This window comes from Phacochoerus africanus, chromosome 7 (genome assembly GCF_016906955.1).
Source record: "Phacochoerus africanus isolate WHEZ1 chromosome 7, ROS_Pafr_v1, whole genome shotgun sequence".
In the NCBI taxonomy this organism is placed as follows: domain Eukaryota; kingdom Metazoa; phylum Chordata; class Mammalia; order Artiodactyla; family Suidae; genus Phacochoerus; species Phacochoerus africanus.
The window spans coordinates 67694782-67717082 of NC_062550.1; the positions used below are offsets into that span (position 1 = coordinate 67694782).

A 22301-nucleotide genomic window follows, 5' to 3' on the forward strand; every position below is an offset into this window, starting at 1 on the left:
TTCGACCTGCACCATGGTTCACTGCAACGCTGGATCCTTAACCCACTGAGCAAGGGCAGGGATCGAACCCGAAACCTCATGGTTCCTAGGTGGATTGATTAATCACTGAGCCACAATGGGAACTCCCAAAAAAAAATTTTTAAGGGGTTTGTTCAGCCCCCAACTCCAACTATGAACACAAGTGTTTCTGTTGAGGCAACCATTATACTTTATTTGTAGCCAAAGTGCTTTATGCTACTTCTCATTTCATAACAGAGTGTACTCAAGAGTTGAGAGTTAATAAAATTAATATTTACTGCTTCATCAAGGGCATTCTTAAGGGAAACTGGCATTATTATTTTTTCTTTTTTTTACTGCAAGTGCCTGGCGGTGGAGAGTATAATGACTGTAGCATGGTTTGGTGCCACTGCCTTGATTTGTGCTAAGTCAGCAATCTAACCCATTTGCTTTTGCAACATCATTGCAATCTCAACATAGTGACAAAGGCAAATAATAATGCCCTATTATTTTTTATGAAAATGGCTTGGCCTGGAGTTCCTGTCCTGGCGCAGGGGAAATGAATCCGATTAGGAACCATGAGGCTGCAGGTTCGATCCCTGGCCTCGATCAATGGGTTAAGGATCCGGCGTTGCTGTGAGCTGTGGTGTAGGTCACAGACGTGGCTAGGGTCTGGTGGTGCTATGGCTGTGGCGTAGGCCGCAGCTGTAGCTCTGATTGGACCCCTTGCCTGGGAACGTCCGTATGCCACGGGTGCAGCCCTAAAAAGCGGGAAAAAAAGAAAAAGAAAATGGCATGACCTGGCAAACCCTCTAAAGGGGTCTCAAGGAGCCCCGTGAGCCACACTTGGAGAAGCACTAATCTAACAAATTTGTATTCACTCATCAGATCTTTATTTCTTTTGGTGGGGTAGAGTGGCGAGCTTGCAACATTTGGAAGTTCCTGGGCTGGTGGTCAAATTGGAGCTGCAGCTGTTGGCTTACACCACAGCCACAGCCACACAGAATCTGAGAAGCAACACTGGATCCTTAACCCACTGAGCAAGGGCAGGGGTGGAACCTGAATCTTCATGGATACTGGTAAGATTCTCAACCCACTGAACCACAGTGGGAACTCCCACTCTTCAGATCTTAACTACCTCTGCACAGAACTTTAGCGGTCTCCCAGATCTGTTTTCTCCTTCCTCAGTAGTGGAGACTTCGGTTTTTAGCTGAGCTCACAGCTGCCGAGAATTAAGTTCTACTTCCCAGGCTCCTTTGCAGCTGGATATGGCTAAATGACTCAGCGTTGGTTAATGGATGTCAGTGGAAGTGCTAGGTGCAACCTTGAAAGCGTGTCCTTCAAGGGTAAGTGTGTGTCCTCCTTCAGGCCTTCAAGGGTGAGTGTGTGTCCTCTTTTGGCCAGGAACGCAAACATCCTTCCTGTTTACAACCTGTCTGCTTTTCTCATTTACATGACCTAGCAGGCTCCTGTGGGCATTTAAAATTATAACCCCTTGCTCCAGCCCAGTTCTCTCCATTCATTTGTACATTCAATACGTGTGCAGTATTTATCAGCCCACTGCTGAGGGTCGAGGATGTGTTGTAAGTGAGACATGGTCACCACTCTAGCCCAGGACACAGACACTAAACATTTAATAATTCCATTACAACTGGACAAGAGCTACAAAGGAACAAGCACAGAGGGCTCAGACAGTTTATCATGGGGAAACTCATTTCAGCTGGGAGGTTGAGAAAGGCTTCCCCGAGGATTTCTCACCTGAAAGAAGCCTGGAGGTGGGTGGTCCAGAGTGTGTGTGTTAGGGGAGGGCGGGACATCTACCCCAATGGCAGGATTGGCTGTTTGTATCTTTTTGCTCTGGCAGGATTGGCTGTTTGTATCTTTTCTCTGGCAGGATTGGCTCTTTGTATCTTTGCTCTGGCAGGATTGGCTGTTTGTATCTTTTTGCTCTACCATCCTTAACCTCCACATGACCCCTCCTCAGAGTGTGAGAAGGCTGCTCAGGCTCCGCCCTTGAACTAAGTTTCCCTTATGATAGGGTCTGTGCTGCTTCTCCCTTGGAAGCACTTGTCCAAGGGTGATAATTATGAAATTACTGCTTAGTAAGACCACGTCTGTCCGTCTTAACACCCAGCAGAATGCCTTGGGCCTGGTGGACCTTAACACTGGTTGGATACTTTTTTTAATGTTAAATTTTATTGATACGGATTGATGTGGCATTTGTGGTGGTAAAATAGACATACCCAAACATTTACCATTTTAGCCATTGTTTCCCCATTTTTGGCTGCCTTGCAGTATAGGGAGTTGATCAGATCCGAACTGCAGTTGCAACCAAGCTGCGACAAGGCTGGGGATGAATCGAACCTGTGTCCCGACGCTCCAAAGACACCGGCAATCCTGCTGGGCCATACTGGGAACTCCCATTTTAGCCATTTTTAAGTGTGCGGTTTTGTGGCACTAAGTACATGCATGGTATTGCTCAACCATCACCACCATCCATCTGCAGACCTGTTCATCTTCCCCAAATGAAACGCTGTCCCTCTTAAACACTAACTCCCTGTTCCCCCTGCCCTCCCAGTCCCTGGCTGGTAAATACTTTTTTTTTTTTTTTTTGTCTCTTTAGGGCTTGCGCCCTCGACCTATGGAAGTTCCCAAGCGAGGGATTGAATTGGAGCTTCAGCTGCCAGCCTACAGCACAGCCACAGCAACACCAGATCAAAGGCGAGTCTGTGACCTACACCACAGCTCACGGCAACACCAGACCCCTGACCCACTGAACAAGGCCAGGGATCGAACCCAAAAACAGGGTTTGTTTCCACTGAGCCACAATGGGAACTCCCCCCAACTTATCTTTTGCTCAGCGGCTGAAGGAATCCATCTGGCCATTCTGCTGCTTCCTGTCCTTCTCTGTGCAGAGTCCTGCTCTTGGTCCCCACCAATTTACCGCCTTCTCCAGGAGTTCTTTTCCGATCCCACCTGGTTCAAGGCCAGGGATGGAACCTGCATCCTCATGGATACGAGTGGGGTTTGTCACCACTGAGCCACAACGGGAACTCCTGTTAAATACTTTTTGAATAAATGAATGCAAAGGGCCTAGAGCAAGGGTCACAAACTTACATGCCTATAGGCACCTGCTGGGTAATAGAACTGAGAAAAGCAGGCTGGTGGTCGATGATAGAGAGGGGTGAGGTGAGGCTGGAGGGAGAGAGGGGCCCTGCCTTTGCTAAGGAGGGTGGCCACGAACCATGCACTTCAGCTGAGCCGACAGTAGAGGCTGTACCAGAGTGTGAACCCAGAGTCGCCAGCTCTGCCAAAGTCTCGAGAAAAGGTGGCAAATCAGACCTTTATGTAAGAGCTCCTCATTTTAATGTTGGCAACTGATTTTTTGTTTTGCTCTAACACTGAATAAATCACACACAAAGCATTCCAAGGGCTGGACCAGATGGACTATGCGATGACACCCAGCTTCTGAGTTTATGTCCTCTGACTGCTCGTGAAGGTGAGTGCCCACGAATCACACCCCAAGAACCTGGCTCTTCCTCGGGGGTTTTTCAAACAGGAAACAAAAAGAAAGGAGAGATAGTAAATTTATACTGAACATTTTGAAGCCCTGTGTTCTTTAAACAAAATTAAAAATAAAAATAAAAAGGAATTCCTGTCATGGCTCAATGGTTAATGAACCTGACTAGTATCCATGAGGATGTGGGTTCAATTCTCGGCCCTGCTCAGTGGGTTAAGGATCCGGCGTTGTCGTGAGCTGTGGTGTAGGGCGCAGACACGGCTCAGATCTTGCGTTGTTGTGACTGTGGTGTAGGCTGGCAGCTGCAGCTCCAATTAGACCCCTAGCCTGGGCATCTCCATATGCCGTGGGTGTGGCCCTAAAAAGACAAAAAATAAAAAAATAAAAACAGAACCCCTGTGTGCTTTATATGGTTGTGTATTTTTTTTTAATCCTTATAACAATGATGGGACAGAAGTCTATCATTTGCCATACCATACAGATGAAGAAACTAAGGATCAATGAGCTTAAGGGAATTGCCAACAGTCACAAAGCCAGTAACTACAACTGACGGAACCAGGATTTGAACTTCCCTGCTTGGTCCCACTCACCCTACTGCCTCTCCTCTGCATTTAGAAAGGCTAGGATGGAAGTTCCCAATGTGGCTCATCGGTAACAAAGCCAACTAGTATTCATGAGGATGTAGGTTCGCTCCCTGGCCCTGCTCAGTGGATTATGGATCGGGTGTTGCTGTGAGCTGCCATGTAGGTTGCAGACAAGGTTCAGATATGGTATTGCTGTGGCTGTGGCTGTGGCTGTGGCCGGCAGCTGCAGCTCAAATTCTACCCCTAGCCTGGGAACTTCCCTATGCTGCAGGCACGGCCCTAAAAATGAAAAAAAAAAAAAAAAAGACCAGGATTAGGCAGGGGTGGGGGAGATTGCTGTAGAGGATTAAGAGATACAAACTACTATGTGTAAAATAAATAAGCAACAAGAATCTATTGTACAGCTCAGGGAAATAGAGCCATTACTTTGTTTAACTTTTCTTTTTTTTTTTTTTGGCATATGGAAGTTCCTGGGCCAGGGAATGGACTCTAAAGCCACATCTGTGATCTATACCATAGCTGCCATAATGCCAGGTCCTTAACCCACTGTACCACAGAGGAATTCCTCATTTTGTAATAACTTCAAATAGAGTATACTCTGTAAAAAATACTGACTCACTAAGCCCTACATCTGAGACCAATATAATATTATAGATCAACTATACTTTAATTTTTTTAAAAAAGAAAGGCCATGAAGTTCCCATGGTGGCTCAGTGGTAACAAACCCAACTAGCATCCTTGAGGATGTGGGTTTGATCTCTAGCTTTGCTCAGTGGGTTAAGGATCCAGTGTTGCCGTGAGCTGCAGTGTAGGCTGTAGATATGGCTCAGATCTGGCGTGGCCATGGCTGTGGGGTAGGCTAACAGCTACAGCTCCAATTGGACCCCTAGCCTGGGAACCTCCATATGCCTCAGGTGAAGCCCTTAAAAGGAGAAAAAAAAAAGAAGAAAGAAAGGCCAGGGTGAGGTGGAGGGAAGTCTTCTCGTTCAGCATTGGAGGGGGTAAGAGGCCAAGAATCTCATCTGGGCCTTCTGAGGTTCAGGGTCACCATGAGCCCTCACGTCTGCAGAGAAACCTTCCGTTTTCAAAGCGCTTTTACAAACATTAGCACATGCCAACCCTTTCTGGCAGATGTGACCAGCCTCATTTTACAGAAGAAGAAACTGCAGCTAATCTCTCAGCCCCATCATGTGACTGTGGGGTTGGAGCATGGGGATTTCCAGAAGTCTCCTGGTTCCTGAGAGGAAGCTCTTTTGGCTGCCTGTATTCCATTTCCAGGCTGGAAGGAGGGGGGTCGGGGCGGGGGTGGGGGTGGGGGGGCGAGGGAGAAGGGAGAGTGGGAGGCAGAGGGAAGCCAGCACGGAGGCTGCCGACAGTGTGGGAGAAGGAGGGCTGCCTGTGGAGCAGGGAGGTTGGAAGCCCCAGGTGCCCTCCTGAGTTGGCCTGCTTTACCAGAGCAGCTGCAGCTGCACACACACCCCCTCTTACAAGGGGGCGGGGGCGGGGCTTGGGGATAGGGGTGGGGGGAGGGGTCACAGAGGCCTTGCTGGGGGTTGCTGGTGGGGGGTGGGGGGGGCGTGCAGAGTCTGGCCTAGCTGACCCACCTCCACCCAGGCCACATTCCCCCTGGCTCCAAGACCACTTTCTGTACCCCTCAGAGGGTAGCTCCGAGGCATCCTGCCCCATGGGAGGTGAGAGCAGGCCCATTTCAGAGCCCAGCCTGGATACAGCCACCTGGCACCTGCAGCCCCTCCGAGAAACTGTCAGCCACAGAGTGAAGTTGCTGGAACCCATTCCCCACCTCAAACCCACTGCCCCCCTTCCAAGGGCCCGAGGGGGGCAACCTAAGCTTTTTGCTCACATCCTTTGTAGAAGGGGTAGCAGCAGGGCCCTGGGCCTGAACCCTAATACCTCTGGCTGGTGGGAGAGGTGGGGCAAGGAACTTTCTGGGGCTGCCCTGCCCCGTGGAGATGAGAAGACTAGATCAGGGGTGGGGGACACCTTGGCAAATGTGACTGCAGGCCTGAACGAGCACTGTATGGCCTCTTGCCAGACACACTTACTTGACATGGCAAAGCTCTGGACCTCATTTGGCCTCCAGAACTTCTGAACAGTTCTAGACAGTATACGTAGAGGAGGCTGTCAGGTCGAGGGCAGGGCTGGGGGTGGGAGTACTCAGAGATGCTTCTTCACCCTCTTCTTGGCTTGTTTCTCTCTCAGGTACTCTTCCAACTATGAGAGCCAAGTGCAAGGTGGCCGCCACGACTCCTGCCTCCTTCAACTCACGCCCTCAGGTTGTGCCCTCCCATGAGGTAGCAGTATGGTCTCTGTGACCAACAGAAGGGATAGATTGTCACTCTCTAGTTTAGGTTATAAAGACATGCTATGGAGCTCCCGTTGTGGCTCAGCGGAAACGAATCCAACTAGGAACCATGAGGTCTCAGGTTCGATCCCTGGCCTCGATCAGTGGGTTAAGGATCCGGTGTTAACATGAACTGTGGTGCAGGTCGCAGATGCAGCTCACATCCCGCATTGCTATGGCTGTGGTGTAGGCTGGCAGCTGCAGCTCTGATTCGAACCCTAGCCTGGGAACTTCCATATGCCATGATGTGGCCTGTGTTGCCCTAAAAAAAAAAAAAAAAAAGACATGCTTTTGTCTTGCTATGTCATGAGCAGCCCTATGAGGAGGCCCGTACGGGAAGGGACTAAGTTCTCTGGCCAGCAGCCACCTGGTTCTTCTTGGAACCAGATCCTGCATCCCAGCCAAGCCTTCAGATGACTACAGCCCTGGCACATGTCTTGGCAGCAACGCCATAAACAACCTGCACCAAAACTACTCGGCCAGGCTGCTCCTGGACCCCTGAACTTGTAAGATAATGTTTATCGTTGTAAATGACTGACTTGGGGGGTGATTTAAGTGGCAGTAGGCAGCAAATACACTCCTTTCCTTTTTTCCTTTTTTCTTTTTATGGGGGCAGCTGCGGCATATAGAAGTTCTTGGGGTTGGGGTGGAAGTGGAGCTACAGCCACCAGCCTACACTGCAGCCACAGCAACACCAGATGGGAGCCACATCTGTGACCTACGCTGCAACTTATTGCAATGCTGGGGGAGTGAGACTAGGGCTCAAACCATCCTCCCAGAGACAACGTCAGCTCCTTAATCCACTGAGCCACAAAGGGAACTCCTCCCTTCCTTTTTAACAAGGACCTAAGGCGATTGACCTCATAGCCCCCTGAGCTCTCTGACTTTTTTTTTTCTTTGTCTTTTGTCTTTTTAGGGTCTCAGTCACAGCATATGGAGGTTCCCAGGCTAGGGGTCTCATCGGAGCTGTTGCTGCTGGCCTACGCCAGAGCCACAGCAATGCCAGATCCTTAACCCTCTGAGTGAGGCCAGGGATCGAACCCACAACCTCATGGTTCCTAGTCAGATTCGTATCAGCTGCGTCACAACGGGAATTCCCTCCCAGACTCCTTGATGCCTCTTCCCCTCCAGGACTCCAGCCTGGAACACTGGCTTGCAGATAAACTTGGTGTTACCAGATGAATTAACCTAGCTCCCCAGAAGGCCCCAAGAGGACACAGAAAGAGCAAGAGGTTATCTGGCTGGAGGGTGAGGGGGCTTGGGGCCAGAGGGGCAGGAGCAGGAATGTGTCACCTCCTAGGAGAGATCCCGCAGAGAACAGGAAAGATCAAGCAAAGGAGCACTGTATACACAAGCCACCTGCGTACCCTTCCTTCCGTCCCCGGCTCTTCTCTTCCTTAGTGGGTAGAGGGGCAGGTGGCCTCTGTCGTCGCCCCCCCCCCCCCCCCCCCCCCCCCCCCCCCCCCCCCCCGTCTCCTTCATACAGAAGCTTGGGGAAGTCCCTGCACAGAGCCCATGAATCCACAGAGACTCCTCTCAGAAGCCCAAAGGGCAGAAGGTGTCACCTAGCAGAGAGGAAAAATGCCACCCACAGAACTTTCCAGGAAACCCCTGCCCTGTAAAAACCTGGCAGCTTCCACCACGGCCGTGGAGAGCAGGTTGTGGGCAGAGCGGAGTCTCCTCGGGCCACTCCCCACCCCAGCCCACAGCAGAGGGTAGAAACGGTGTTTTGGATGCTTCTTAAAGGGACGTCAGGCCTCACCTTATAGTGTGACCATCCCTGGGGACCACCATAGCCTCCTTTCTGCACCACTGACCAGACAAGGGTCACCACCATTCTAAGGCTGGGAACCTCAGATTGCCTCAAAGGCTTCATTCCTCAGGGCTCAGAGGGCCTCCCCACCAGGAACAAAGGTGCCCCCTCCCCGTTCTCTGTCCCCAAGTCTCTGGCCATCGTGTCTCCACAGGGCAGGTCTTCAGCTTCGTGGCTTGCGTTGGTGTCACTTCGCACAGCACACAGGCTCAGCTGGACAGTGGCAGGGCCTTTGCGGTAGCACGGGCTCCAGCTGGCACGGGTTCTTCCTCCTGTCCAGGGTGACAGCCCTCAGCCCACTGCACACACTGCAGGTAGAGGGCTAGGTCCCTCTGGGGTGCGGTGGGCTGAGGTCATGCCTGTGTGTGTGTGGGTGTGTGTGTCCAGGAGCAGGCACACACGCTCTGCTAAAGCACCATCTGCCAGCCCAGAGGAGTGTTCCCTCGAACAGAGTGAGGGGAGCCGGCAGGCTTGTGGGGCCTCTCCTTCATCTCTGTGCAACCAGAGCAGGCCTGCTCCCCCTTCACGAGTGGATGCTCAGCTTGCCACAGTTTTCAAAGCCCTTTTATTACCCGATATTTGCAACAACTGCTTTGGATGGGCTGTTATCACGGTCCCATTGAAGAGGTGAGGAAACCGAGGCTCAGGGAGACGAGCTGTGTTCACATCAGCACGGCCGGGATCAGAAGCCAGGTCTCCTGACTCCTGAGGCTTTAGGAGCAGCCAGGGTCTTCCTGAGGCCTTCGTTCCCAAGACTCCCCAGTGTTAGACTTGGTTCGTCACCTTGCTGGGGCCAGGGTGACCTGTCCCCCATCCCTCTCCTGAGGGTGCACAGGGCTGGAGACACCTGCTTGCTCAGTGCAGGCTCCTGTACAGACCACACGGAGTGCAGCCACGGAGGCAGAGCCCTCTGGCGGGCATCTGTGCCCTGCACAGCTAATCTCAGGCTGTCGCAGCCTGCTCAGTGACCTCCAGCGGTGTGTGACACACAGAGACCACTGGAGGGCAGTGTGTTCTCATGCCTGGGACCAGACAGGTTGCCCCAGGGCTGAGGAACGTGGGGGTGGGGAGGAGGCTGCCACCCAGAAATGCTGCGAGACCCCATCTCCCTCCAGGAGGACTCAACCTGGCAGGGATGCTCTGAGTGAGTGTGTGTGTGTGTGTGTGTGTGTGTGTGTGTGTGTGTGTGTGTGTGTATGTGCTGCAGCCAGAGGGCCAAGGACAGTGCTGAGACGGGGCGAGAGTGGTGCGGGCCAGAGGAGCAAAATATAAAGGAAACCAGGGCAGTCAGGATGCCGAGAGCAGCACGGAGGAGGAGAGGGCTGGAAGCGGGCAGGGGACGGCTTGCTGGACCTTCAGGAAAATGACTACCTGGGAGAAAGAGATGGAGAAGAAAGAATCACCAAGAAACCAGGAACAGAAACAGGGAAGACGAGAGACTGTCTGGGGAAAGTAGGTCAGAAGGCCAGGGTGTGAGAAGGAAGTCCCAGAGGCTGGGGAGACCCAGAACCTTCCCTGGGCAAGAAGAGGCCAGACTCAGGCTTGCTGCTGACAGGGAGTTTATTTGCACTGAGCTGCCGGGGGCCAGGTCAGGGCTGCTCTGGCTGCGGCTCCACCTCTAGCTCCGGCTCGGGTTCCAGCTCTGGTTCTGGCTCCAGCTCCCCAATCTTGCTCTGAGCCTGAGGTGGGTGAGTCCCATGCTCTAAGGCAGAGAATCTTCTCGGGCGCCACTGTGGGAAGACAAACATGGAGGGTAGGAGGAGGAGAAGGGAGCAAGCCAGGGGGGAGTCCATCTCTTCCTCCCCCCACACCCCTCACCCTCCCACACCCCCCCAACCCCCCACCCTGCCTATTTGGCCCCAGGCCTTCTCTCAATCCCTCCGAGCCTCCTTCAGGTCCTGCAGGCACAAGGGATCCCCAGAGAGCAGAGACCCATGAAGAGGGGGCTCTGATGGCAAGTTTGGGAGTCCACCTTGCTCAACTTCCTGGGGAAAGGGTAACAGACAGCTAAGTACTGGGGACAGGGGTTCCCAGCTCACCCGTCTTCTCCACACGTGAAAGCTAATAGCTCCAGAAACCAAAAGGAGCAGGAGGAGGGTACCAAGGATGAGGAGAGGGAGGTGGCCTGTTTTCTGGGCCCCCAGGGCTCCCCCAGAGCGTTGGGCACCTACAGAGAGAGTAGGAGATGGGGGTTGGCAGAGGATCAGGCTGAAAGGACATCATCCCACACCCTCATATGTTACAGATGCAGACAGCGAAGCCCAGAGAATTTAAAGGACTCATCCAGGGTCATTCAGCTACTTAGTGGCAGAAGCAGGTCAGGCCTCGTCAAGGGCTGGAAGTCAGCTCCCAGCCCTTGGAAGGAAAAGAACGGGGGTGAGGCGGGAGGGGGGTCTAGAAGTGGGGATGGAGAGGACCAGTCAGGAGCTGGGGCTGGAGTGTCGTGGGGGTCTCAGACCTGGGCGAGACAGCTCCGTGAAGTATCCTGCGGTCCCCAGAAGCCTCTCCCCCTCGTACAGCTGGCACTGCCAGTGCTGAGAAAGGAGTCTGGCCTCCTGCAGCACTAGCCAGGGTCCCGGGGAGCTCCTCCAAGACCCCTTGTCCAGGGAGCTCCACACAAAGCGCTCCTGCCCGGATGCCGGCGTCACCTCACAGAGCAGTTTCTTCGGGTTGCCAGGTAATCCGGAGGATTTGGGGGTCACTGAAAAAAATTAGAGGGACGAGATCTCCTGGGGGGCCCGACTCACTGAATTTAAAGGTTCAACTCCCAGGTCTCAATCACCTTGACTCCCCTGGGCTCCGATTGGGTGAAGGTGCAGGGAGGAGATCAGGGTTATGGGGAAACTAATCTTATCAAGACAAAGCTCTGGTCTGATCACTCTGCGGCCCCTAAACTTTCCAGGCTCCCTCCTGCCTTCAGGGGACTGTTTAAACCCAAACTGGCCCAGAAGGAGCCCACAACATATATTACTTCTGATTTTTTTTTACATGACTTGCTACTCACATGCTCAGAACCCCCAGCCTCAGTCAGATGAGCTGGCCCCCAGGATACCTGGCATGTTTCCTGTTTCTATCCTGTGGCTCACATCTGTGTCCCCCAAATGAACTGTCCCCCTTTCAGAATGTCTAGAGAACAGACCAGCTGATCTAGAGACAGAACATTTCCAAGCTGCGCAGGTATGGGCAGGGTGTGTGGGACGAAGGGCCTGGAGCAGAGCATAGTGACCAGGCCCTTGAAGACTTGGTGGCACAGACACTTCCTTGAGCTTAGAGCCCAATCTGGCGCTTCCCAGCTGTGTGACTTTGGGCAAGTTCCTTCTCTAGAAAACGGGGGCAACACTATCCCTCCCATGAGCTGTCATGCAGATAGCATGGAAAATGGACTCTAAATAGCTGACCCTTGAGAAGGCCTCGGACAGAAGGAACTGGTAGGCTTTGGCAACTGATTGGGAAGGAGGAGGTCGGTTCCAGGATGAGTAGGATGTGACCGGGGTTTCTGACAGAAGGGCATCTTAGCCAGAGGACTGGGTGGGGAAAAGATGAGGTTCAAGGTGAGGCTGAAGTGCGGGGACCACATCTAGGGAGAGATATGTGGGAAGCACATGGAAATTTAGCTTGGCCTCTGGGAGATGTCTTATTCGTTAGCATGTTCACTTATTTATTTAACCAAGATACATCACTAAGCACTGACTATGTGGCGCCACTATTTAGTGGTCACGGATGGCCAGCAGACTCGGCAGTGCTGTGACAGTCTCTGATTAATCAACACATGCTTTCTAAGGGTGCTTGGGGTTTTTTTCTTCTGTGTTGGTTTTACACTGTCTTGAAAAGCCCTCGTTCAGTAAACAGTTGCTGACTAAGGGACTGATTTATTAACTCCTCCCAAATCCAGGCCACCATCTGCAACTTTTACCCAAGCCCTGCCTCCAAAGTGGGTGAGGATTCTGGAAATATAGTCCACCTCTTTTGAACCATTCAAACCTTTGCCACCTCTCCATCTCACATCTCAGACCCTCCCCCCCCAATTGAGAGCAGGGGAGTCCCTTACAGAAGAGTGGAACGTTCATCCAGTGACTCAGGGGAGATTTTCAGTTTCAGTTCATTACATGGGGGCGAGGAAAGAGGAGACCAAGAGAAGCGGTCCCTGGAACTTGTACCCAGTGGCCTGGCATCATGAGGCAGACTTGCCCAGTCTTTGCCCCGCCAGCCTTCCCTTCCTGTCCTTTCCCACCTGGGCCTGACCTGTGATGACTGCCAAAGTGACGGTGGCACTAAGCTGCTGCCCCTGAAGATGGACGCGGCAGGTGTAGGTCCCAGCCTGGGCCTGGCTCACAGCCTCTAGTCGAAGGGTAAAGTTGCCATGGTCCCCAGCCACCAGGAGGTCAGGACCTCCCCCAGGAGGGGTCCACGTGGCAGTGAGAGACGACTGGGTCCCCACACCCTGAGGCAGGTGGCAGGGCAGCTCCACCGTGGCACCGGCTGCAGCATACACTGTCAGAGGGACAGGGGGCTGGAGACCTGCCGAGAAAAGGGAACCTTAAGTTACAGCTGAGAGGAGGCATACAGAGGGGCTGGAACACTAGGTCTGCAGGAAAGGGAGGCAGAAGTACAAAGGAGGCAGTCCAGCTCGGAAGGGCGCTAAAGAGCAGAATAAGGTGGATGAACGCAAGATGCTCAGAACCCCACAATGTGGGTGGGCCAGTGGGAGACCCCAGGCTGGCAAGCGAGGCTGGATGGACAAGGGGAAACCTAGAAGGGGAGAAGCGGCTGAAAGGAAAGAGAAAGGGGTGGGACAGGGAGGCCTACAGTGATCACAGGTGGCATCAGCTGCCGGAGACCTGGTTTGGGGGCTTATAAGTCAGAGGAGGTGACAAGGGGGCAGGAAGGGGTTGTGGTCAAATGTGAAGGCAGGGTGGAGGAATTACCCAGAACTGTGAGGTTGTATGTGATGGAGACATTGAAGCCATCTCTGTAGGTGATGATGCAGCCCCAGGTCCCAGAGTCCAAGGGGCTGATTTGGGACAGGAAGAGGAAGTTTCCGACTAAGTGCTGATGAGGGGACTCCTGAACAGGGACTCTGCCTGGACCGCGGAACCAGTGCACGGAGGCTGGGAAGTCAGGGCGGCTGAAGGAGCAGTTCAAAATGACCCAATGCGAGGTCCACAGAGACCCGGGGGGGCTGGCCGTCACTGCGCAAGGGGAGAGAAGGATGATCAGGCAGGCCCACTGGACCAACACAGCAGGCCAGCGAAGCTGGAAGCTCCTGGAAACAGGTACCTGGCTGGAGATCTCTTTGTCTTCTCTCTCCCAACTCTCCTGGGGCCCACCTGCCCACCCAATCCAGTGCCTGGCACCTAGAGGTGCTTAAAATGCATGCCTAGGAGTTCCCTGTGTCCCTGGCTCCAGTTCGCTTGGCTCCGTCGCACTCAGCCTTCTTCGAGGCTTGCTTGAGGACCCCCGCTAAGTCCACCTCCTGAGCTACAGGACGTCTGAGTTGAGTCACTCCAGCCCAGCACTGTCCCCTCCAAGGAGTGCCTCCCCTCCTCCACCCTGGCACTCCCTCTGTGGGTGGGGGAAGGGGAGCTCGAGGGGTGATACAATCTCCCCACAGGGCCCTCCCCCACACACGTGCTTCTCTGGGGGCACCTTCCGCCCCTCTACTGGAGGCTCTCCCGCTAAGGCGCATCCTTAGAAGCACAACCAGCCTCTGCCCGGCTCTTCCTGCCTCCGGGGCGGCGGGGAATGGGGCACCCTCCTCCCAGCCCCGCTCCCCTCGTCCCGCCCCCACCTACCCGCTGCCTGGCCCACGCGCAGACGGAGGAGGCAGACGAGGGCGCGGTCCCGGAGGCTCACGGCGGCGCGGTACTCGCCGGCGTCGGCGCGTCGGGCCGGGCGCAGCCACAGCGAGAAGTCCCCGCGCTGGAGGCCGCGCTCTTCCAGCTGCACGCGGGGCTGCAGCGGCGGCCTCCCGATGCGCAGGCCTCCGGGAGCCACCCTCAGCACCGTGTAGCGGCGGGGCCCCGGGCTCTGGGGGGAGGGCGACGCGGGGCCCCTGATCAGGAGAGAGATGGGACTGAGAAAGCCGAGGGAGAAGAAGCCCCAGGCAAGAGGCAGTCCGACCAAGAGGCACCCTTTGAGGATGAGAAAGCCCACCCAACGGGAAGACCTCTGGCCTGCTAACCCTCCCCCATTTCCCCCCCACCCCACCCCCGCGCGCCTCGGGTTGGGCCGGCACCATCCAGTACTGGGGAGGCAGGTGGGATGCGGGGTGTGAGGGGAGCAGTCTGCGGAGAAAGAGCGGAGGGGGCTGCAGCAAGGGCAGCAGGAAGACCGAGACACTGCTTCAGCAGGACTGACAGCTCAGGGGAGAAGGCAGAATGCTGACTTGGCTCTTGGATTGTCCATCCGGACTCATTTACTGCTGGATTTGGGGATGCTGTTGCCCTTGTTTGGGGTGCATACCTGTCTGGTAGATGCTGCCAAGTGACTTGTCCTGTTCGCAGAAGGCTGAGATCCTGGAGGGGGATTGTGGGGCTGCAGGGGAGCTGGGCAGGAGCCCCCTCCTGGGCCCACACCACCGGGACCTCTGCCCTTGGGTCTGGAGCCTCCACTGGGGAGGAAAAGAGAGGCCAAGGGGAGGGGCCATGAGCCAAGAGACTTCAAAGTAAAGAAGGAGCCTCAGCTGCTACCCGAGGGAGAAGAAACAGGGCCGAGGAAGACCTTGGGTTTCTGCCCCTTTCTGGCCAAGGGGCAGACGGGAGGGAGGCTTTGGGGGCTGGAGGACTGCCCCAAGAAAGGCATTGTTAGATCCACCCAATCTAAGGACCTCTGCATCCCTGTGGTCATCCCTGCTGAACCCCCCCCCCGCCCCCCGCCGCTGTGGATCCGAAGGTTAGCCTTCCCAGAGGGTCGTCCCCACCTTACCTGCAGCCGCGCAGAGCAGTTGCAGAAGCAGCCAGACGAGGAAGTGAGCCTCCCCCATCTCCCCTGAGGCCTGGACCACACAGCCCTCCAAAGGGAAGAGGTCAGACAGTGGAGAAGGACTAACAGACAAAAGAGAGAGGTTCTGCAAAGAGGGAGTGGGTGGAAGAGACTCCAGAAAAAGAGGGATGGAGGCCTGGGGAGAGAGGGAGGAACCAATGAATCTAGAGGAAAGCTGGCCGGATCAGGCAGCAGGAAGGTGGGCTCAGGATGGGCAGGGTGCTGGCAGAGAGCAGAGTGGAGACAAGGTGGCTGTCTTGAGCTGGAGGCCGTTCTGCTGCTCCCAGGGCCGCGGCCCCTGTCCTTCTGCCTTCCCTCCACCTTCCCCACTTCCCCTCCCCGTTGCCCCCCCCCAACACCCCAGGGCTCACGGTTTCGCTTCGCAGTGGAAAGTCTGAGGGGGCTGATTCCCAGCAGCGTTACCCTCCACCCCTGTGGTGGCACTCCCCTTGTTTATTTCCTCAGCCCTGGGTGTCCCCACCGCCCCCTTCTCCCTTCCCCCACCCTCCTTTCCAGGGCATGCTCTGCCCTTCTCGCTAAACCGTTTCTGCCTCAAACTACCCACCTGCCCAACTCTGAGCTGCCTCCCGGGGCTGTATTCACGTGTTCTTGGCCAGCCCTTTCCTGGGTACTCACCACCTCCCTCATTCCCTGAACTCTCCAGAATTTCTTTGCCCCACTCCACCTGCCTCCCCCCCCCCAGCCAATGACTCCTAGAAATGTTACTGTGCCCTAAAAGATGGTAGGTCTGAAGAAGCGCACCCCAAACACAGAGAAAAGAATAGCTACACTGTATGGCTGTACTGCCTTCCCTATGTGCTGTGCATTATAGTGGACACTTTACACACCTTAAAGTCATGAAATCTAAGATTATCCCCCATTGTATAGATGAGAAAACCAAGGCAGGTTCAGAGCTGAAACAATTTGCCAAGGTCATTTACGGTGGGTGAAGACAAAAGCTAGCCGGTGTGTGTGTGTGTACTCTGGACCCTGAGTGAGCTGAGTGAGTCATAGGTGTCTTCTCATCTTTTTTTTTTTTTTTTGTCTTTTTAGGGCCCCACTTGAGGCACATGGGGGTTCCCAGGCTAGGCGTCAAATCAGAGCTGTAGCCACTGGCCTTCACCACAGCCACACGGGATCTCAGCCACGTCTGTGACCTACACCACAGCTCATGGCAACGCCAGATCCTTAACCCACTGAGCGAGGGATTAAACCTGCATCCTCATGGATGCTAGTCAGATTCTTTTCCAGAGCCACAACGGGAACTCCAGGTGTCTGCTCATCTTTAGGGATGAATGGTATCTACAACTCACACACCCCTCTCCAGCTCAGACCTCTGCAAAATCAGCAGGCTCTCCCAATCCAGAGTTTCTGAACTGAGAAGGCAAGGGTGCTACGGAAAAATGCAGAAATTCCCCAGCAGAGTTCAAACTCAGGGAGAATGGAGGCAGAACTAGGGCAGGAAGCCTGAGACTGCCAGAGGGCAACGCTTGTTCCCCACCCCACTTAGCCTGAGGAGCCAGAACTCAGGCCTGGAACCACAAGAGGCCCTGGAGTTCTCCCTGCTTGACCAGGAGCTCACTTCCTCAGTGCCAGGCAACTCTCACTAGGTCCAAGGAGGCTGCGACCCAGACCTCCTGCCCTCTACCACTTCAGGGGTGGGACTTCCTGTTTCTGAGGCTGTTTCAGCACAATAGAGCTGGTAGCTTTCCACTGGGCTCAGCAGTGTATAGCCTGGTGCTGGGGAGCAGGGAAGGGTGTGTGTATGGCTGGGAGGAGCCTTCCCAAGAATCCAAAAGCTGGACTGTGTCACCGAGGCACACACTCCCTATCCACCCCTGTCCACCCCAAGGTGCTGATCTTGTCTTCTTGAGTGGTGGGTGGTTGGAGGGTGCTGCTGCCCTTTTTTTTTTTTTTTTTTTTAATAGAGGGAAAGGATTCTGACAGAGGGTGCCATTGCTCTGCCCCGGGAAAGAAGGAGACAGGTTAAAAACAGAAGCGCGACCGTTTCTTTATTAAATTATACAAAAAAGGGAGGGGAGGGGGGCAGCTGTGGGGCTCGGCCCCAACCCTGGCCCCAACCCGGCCTGGCGCTGTCTGAGAGAAGGGGATCTTAGGGAGACCCAGGGATCAGGCAGGGTAGGGATGGGCAGAATGTGACGCTGGGATGCAGAGGTTAGGAAGGAGAGGGTATCAGAGGAGAGTGGGCTGGGCTGTAGGGAAGGGGAGGAGGAGGGAGGGGGGAACTGGGGACCAGCTGGGGAGCTCAGATGGGGGAGGTCAGGAGGTGGAAGATGGCAGTGAAGATGGAGAGGGCAGTGACTGGAGGGTCGGCATGAGAAGGCTGGGGAGAGAGGGCGGCCGCTCGGGGCGCAGGGCCCAGAGCAGGGAGCCAGGTGAAGGGTGGCTGCACTCGGGCTGTCCCCACCCCCACCTCAAGGCCCCGAGGGGCCTCCCGCCCCAGCCCACTGGCAGGGGGCTCATGCCGATGCCCCATTTTCTGTCTTCTGCCGCTTGGGATCCGCTTCATCCTGTGAAGAGGGAAAGAGCTGGGGTAGCCCTCAAATGGGTGCGGGACCGCCCCCTGTCTCGCTCCAGCCCCCGCCCTGCACCACCAAGATCTGGGTCCAAATCCAAAGGGCTCCCGGCCCTGCTGCATCCCTGACAGCCCCTCAGCCCACAACCCAGCCCAAACCTCCTCTTCGGCAGCTCTCTTCAGCGCGGGCCCTTCGTCCTCATCTTCTTCTTCTTCCTCATCTGAGGAGCCAGAAATGGGTCATTGGGGAAGGGCAGGAAGCTCCGGCGGCGGCGGAGACCCCCTGTGGTGGCCCTCAGCCCGGCTTCGGGTCTTCGAACCCACCCTGACTGTTCCTTTGAGCCCAGCCTCCCTGCCCCTCCCCACCTTCCTCGTCCCCTTCATCCTCCTCCTCTCCGTCCTCGGCAGTTTCTTCTTCCTCCTCCTCAGCTCCGTTCTCCTCTTCCTGTGGGGACCGGGAGAGGGAGGCGTCAGGCTGGCCCGGTGCCTCCACCCACCGTCACCACCAATGGCAAGAGGCCTGGGAGGGCCCGGGGGCGGGGCGGCGGGGATGGGCGGGGCCATGGGAAGGCGGGGCCGGGAAGGTAGCTGGGGGCTCGCAAAGCAGGTGACCCCTCCGCACCTCCACTACTTCTTTCTTTCGCTCTTTCCGGCTTGCCTTCTCCTCCACTTTCTCTTTCTTCTCCTTCAGGTCCTGCGAAAGAGAGAGAGGGCACCTTTCCTCTCATCACAAATGATCCGCAGCCCTTAAGTCCCTCCAGCCCTGGTTCTCCCTCTGCAGTGAGCTTAGAGGAGTGTGAAATGCAGGTGGCCCGGGCGGCTTAGAGACAGAACAGAAGTCCCAGGGTCCTCACGGCCACAAAGGGGCTGAGACTAGACACCTTCCCCAAGACTCGAGGGAAGAGGCAAAGTGATGGAGCCAGGGAAGAGGCAGTCAAGGTAACTGCTCACCACCCCCGCCAAGTTCTGCCCAACCTTTACCGGCTGAAGAGTTCAGCTCAGCAAAGCAAATCCCCTCCATCTGCTCGCAGTCCTGACGCCCCACCCCCTCTTGAGGTCCCTCCGCCTTCTTCATCTGCCCCCTCCCACTGCCGGCCCTGCTCTGCCTTTTGTCTACCTCTGGGGCCTTTTCCTGAGTACTCTCTCCTGGGCATCCCTCCCAGCCTCCCCCAGAGCTTCGAAAGCCTTTGTTTCTCTCTGTCCGTGTGCCCCCTGTATCCTCAGGCTCCTACTTGGCCAAACACTACAGGAATAGGAAGAGCTCCTTAGCACGATTCCCATGCCTCCCTCTCACTAATGCCCACTCCTGCCCCAAACTGGGCAGGTAGCTGCCTCCTCCCGACCAGCCATGGTGTGCTGTGCACATTGGCATGGCGTGAGCTCTGGTCTGGTGTGGTGTGTGCACTGCTGTGGTAGGAGGGTAGGTGTAACCATTTCCGGGGGGATGTAGGGGCAGTAGGATAAGGAAAGGAATATGGAACGTGGTAACAGACAAGGCCTGTGTGCATGGGGTAGAAAAGTAGTGCTGAAGGTACCTGTCAAGTCCCCTCCTTCCATTCAGCCCCTCTCTCCTCTCCAGGACCCCAGCAGGCACACCTTTGATGTCCTTTACTGATGTGGCAGAGGGAGGTGCTACAAGAGTCCCCTGTCAGGATACACCACACTGGCCCTTCCAACTGAGATTCCAGTTCTCTCTCCACCCCACCCCTTGGCAGGCACTGTGGTGTCTGTGTGACCAGATCAGGCCTGGTGTTGGTGTGCAACTCTGTGTATCTGATTCCATGTGGATGGAAGTTTTCTGGGTGAGTAGATCACCCTGGGAGGGTGTGTCCTTTCTGGAAAGTGGGGGGGGGGGAATAGGAAAGGGGGTTGGTGTAGGATGGTTGGCCTAGAAGGACACTCAAGTCCTTTCTCCCTTTATGGGGAGCACAGAACGCAGGCCCCCTTTCCCTTCAGCTAGGTTTCTTCACGCGACTTCGCTGTCCTCATTTCTTTTCCACATGGCCAGTCTGGCATTTCTACTCCCTGGTGGGCTTTCCCTGTCATCCTGGGCCTGGAGAGCCAAGGGGTTGTCAGCTTCTCTCTGTGGGCCCCAGTACCAGGTCTGTGCGGCCCTGGCCTGAGTTTCCCACCCAGACAGATGGAGAGGGAGGGAGAGTGAGTGCCAGGGAGGGAGGGAGACTAGCAGAGGCTAAAGTCCAAGGGGCCAGGCCCTCTCCTCCCCTGTCCGGTCCTGTCCTGTCCTGTCCTTCTGGTCACTGTCCTTCCATGATCCCTTTTCCAGGAGGGTATGTGACCTGCGCCTTGTGCTAAGCAGCTCTCTGGCCTCATTTACCCAACACAGGCACACACACTGACACAGGCTGACACCGATTCACACACACCGCTACCGAGGGGCGCTGAAGCGATCCAGAGACACATGGCCGGGTGTTTGGGCGTGCTGGCACACACTCTTGAGACAGCACTAGAGCACAGCGGAGCCACTCGGCACTCACAAAGCAGCAACATGGCTCCAGAACAGCTACGTCTCCACATGCACACATGTAACTGACACGGGCAGTCCCACACACTCGCTGGATTTCAGACATACAAAGACACCTACTCAGTAAAGTCACATGCCACCGCACAGCCAGCCCACCGGAGGGCCGCTCAGCACACCTTAGCGCTCACGCGGAACCCCTCTCTCTCACTGCCTTAAACCCCACTGGTTCCCCTTTTCACTTCACGGCCTCCAGGAGACCTCTGTGGCCTCCCCAGCAACCGCCCCCACCCAAGGTCGGGCTCCCCGCCCCCAAACCCTGGCCGAATTAATTTCCCCAAGCAACACTCAGCAGGTTCCCTAGGGAAATTAGAGGAAGGCTGGAAGAGAGGCAAGGGCGAAGGGATGGGGCCAGGGAAGGAAGCTGATGAGAGCAAAGGCAGCGCGATGCAATGCCATGCAATGCTGAGCCTCAGCTTTTTCGAAGGCTATTCCCGGCCCCCTTCTGGTTTTTAGGAATTCGAGCTTCTCTAAGTGTGGGAGGGAGACACGGAGGGCTATGGAGAGAAAAGAAAGCTGAAGGCCAGAGGAGGAAGGAACGGATGTAGATGGAAGGAGAAAATAGAGGCAGTAGCTCTCGGAGATAAGCAAGAGCCGGTCGGGCCTCGAGGGGAGGGGCCCGCGAGGAGCAGCCTCCTGGGAGAGTCCTGTTTACACTGGACGCAGGCTCTCAAACCGCTTAGCAGAGGAAAGGTGAGGTCAGACTGGAAAGGGAGACGAGGACCGGGCACCGGAGAGGGGCGCGGGAGAGGGGGCATGGCAGATGAGACGCGCAGAGCTCCGATGGACACCGGCCGGGGTGGCGGCGAGCGAGCTAGGGCCGGAGAGGGGTGGGGACGGCACCCGGCCAGAGCGGCCAGGCCGGGAGCCGGGTGCGCGGCGCTCGGGAAGCTAGAGGGCGCTGGCGCTAGGCGCGCGGCGCGGGGTAGGCAGCGCCGGGCTGGGGCCCGGGGGGGAGGGCGCAGCGGGGTCCGCCGGGACCCCGAGCCGGGGCAGTAGTGTGGGGCCGTCTGGGGCGGCCCGGGGCGCACGACCGCGCGGAGCCCCGGGGGCGCGCGGGGGCCAGGCTAACGCCGGCCCCGCCCGTACCTTGGCGCTCAACTCGGCCGCTGCCTCCACGCTCTTCTCCGACATGGTGCCGGGGCCGGGGCCGGGGCTGGCGGGGAGCCGGGGTCCCGGGGCCGAGATGGAGAGGCCCTGGACGGCGGAAGGTGGCCGCGGCCGGAACCTGGCGCGGTGGCGGCGGCGGCGGAGACAGCGGCAGCGGCGGCCGCTGGGCAAGCTGGGGCTCTGGAAGAGGCGGCAGAGGCGCGCGGGGTGGGGCGGGGGTGGGTCTGGAGCGGAGACCCGCAGGGCTGCGGCCGTCCAGAGGGCGGGCGGAAGGGCGGTGCGGGCGGTGGCCGGCGCGCTCCGGCCGCGATCGCTAGGTCCTCGGCTCGCCGCCCCCGCACCCGCAGAGCTGCCGCCGACCAGCCGCTGCCGCCCCCGGGCAGGGAACCCGCTTATAAAGCGGCGCTGCCCGACGGGAGGGGCTTCCCAGGGGTGGGGCAGGCGGGAGCGGGGAGGAGAGGAGAGGGGAGGGGGATGAAAGCGGAGGTTGGAGAGGTGGGGATAGGAGGATGAGAGCAAGGGGAGGGAGTGCGCGAGAGGCGGGAGGGAGGACTAGACCAGGAGGGGGAAATGGAGAGACTGACGGTCGCGGAGAAAGGAGTGGGGCGAGGAGGTGGGGAGGGGTGGGGTTCCTGCGGGGAGGGACCTCTCCTAATCCCGACCTACTGCCTGCGAACGTGGAGCCCGACCCTGAGATTTTGCCGAGGGATGGGGTGGGGGGAAGCGGATGGAAAGGCCGGGCAGGTATTTGAGAAACCAAAAGCCTAAAGAGGAGGAAGAGGGCGGGAGCCACTTCCACTTCTCCCTGGATTTCCCCTCTCCTGCCTCTCGGTTCGCTGGGTGGCCTTGAGAGGGATTA

The 22301-nt window shown here is 56.4% G+C and overlaps 2 protein-coding genes across 2 annotated transcripts; both read right to left on the reverse strand.

The window, feature by feature from the left end:
- Window positions 1-9818: 9818 nt before the first annotated feature.
- On the reverse strand, window positions 9819-15561 carry LAG3 (lymphocyte activating 3). The gene is made up of 8 exons (XM_047787685.1): window positions 15201-15561; window positions 14739-14886; window positions 14069-14328; window positions 13202-13465; window positions 12519-12794; window positions 10735-10977; window positions 10316-10443; window positions 9819-10006 (listed from the first exon to the last, which is right to left on the reverse strand). Exons 1-8 carry the CDS (start codon window positions 15256-15258, stop codon window positions 9866-9868), a joined length of 1518 nt encoding a protein of 505 aa, XP_047643641.1. The 5' UTR covers window positions 15259-15561; the 3' UTR covers window positions 9819-9865.
- A 1682-nt stretch (window positions 15562-17243) lies between these two features.
- On the reverse strand, window positions 17244-21917 carry PTMS (parathymosin). Its single transcript, XM_047787686.1, has 5 exons — window positions 21422-21917; window positions 18416-18487; window positions 18160-18238; window positions 17953-18014; window positions 17244-17788 (listed from the first exon to the last, which is right to left on the reverse strand). The coding sequence occupies exons 1-5, from the start codon at window positions 21464-21466 to the stop codon at window positions 17738-17740; spliced, it is 309 nt and encodes a 102-aa protein (XP_047643642.1). The 5' UTR covers window positions 21467-21917; the 3' UTR covers window positions 17244-17737.
- Window positions 21918-22301: the final 384 nt, after the last annotated feature.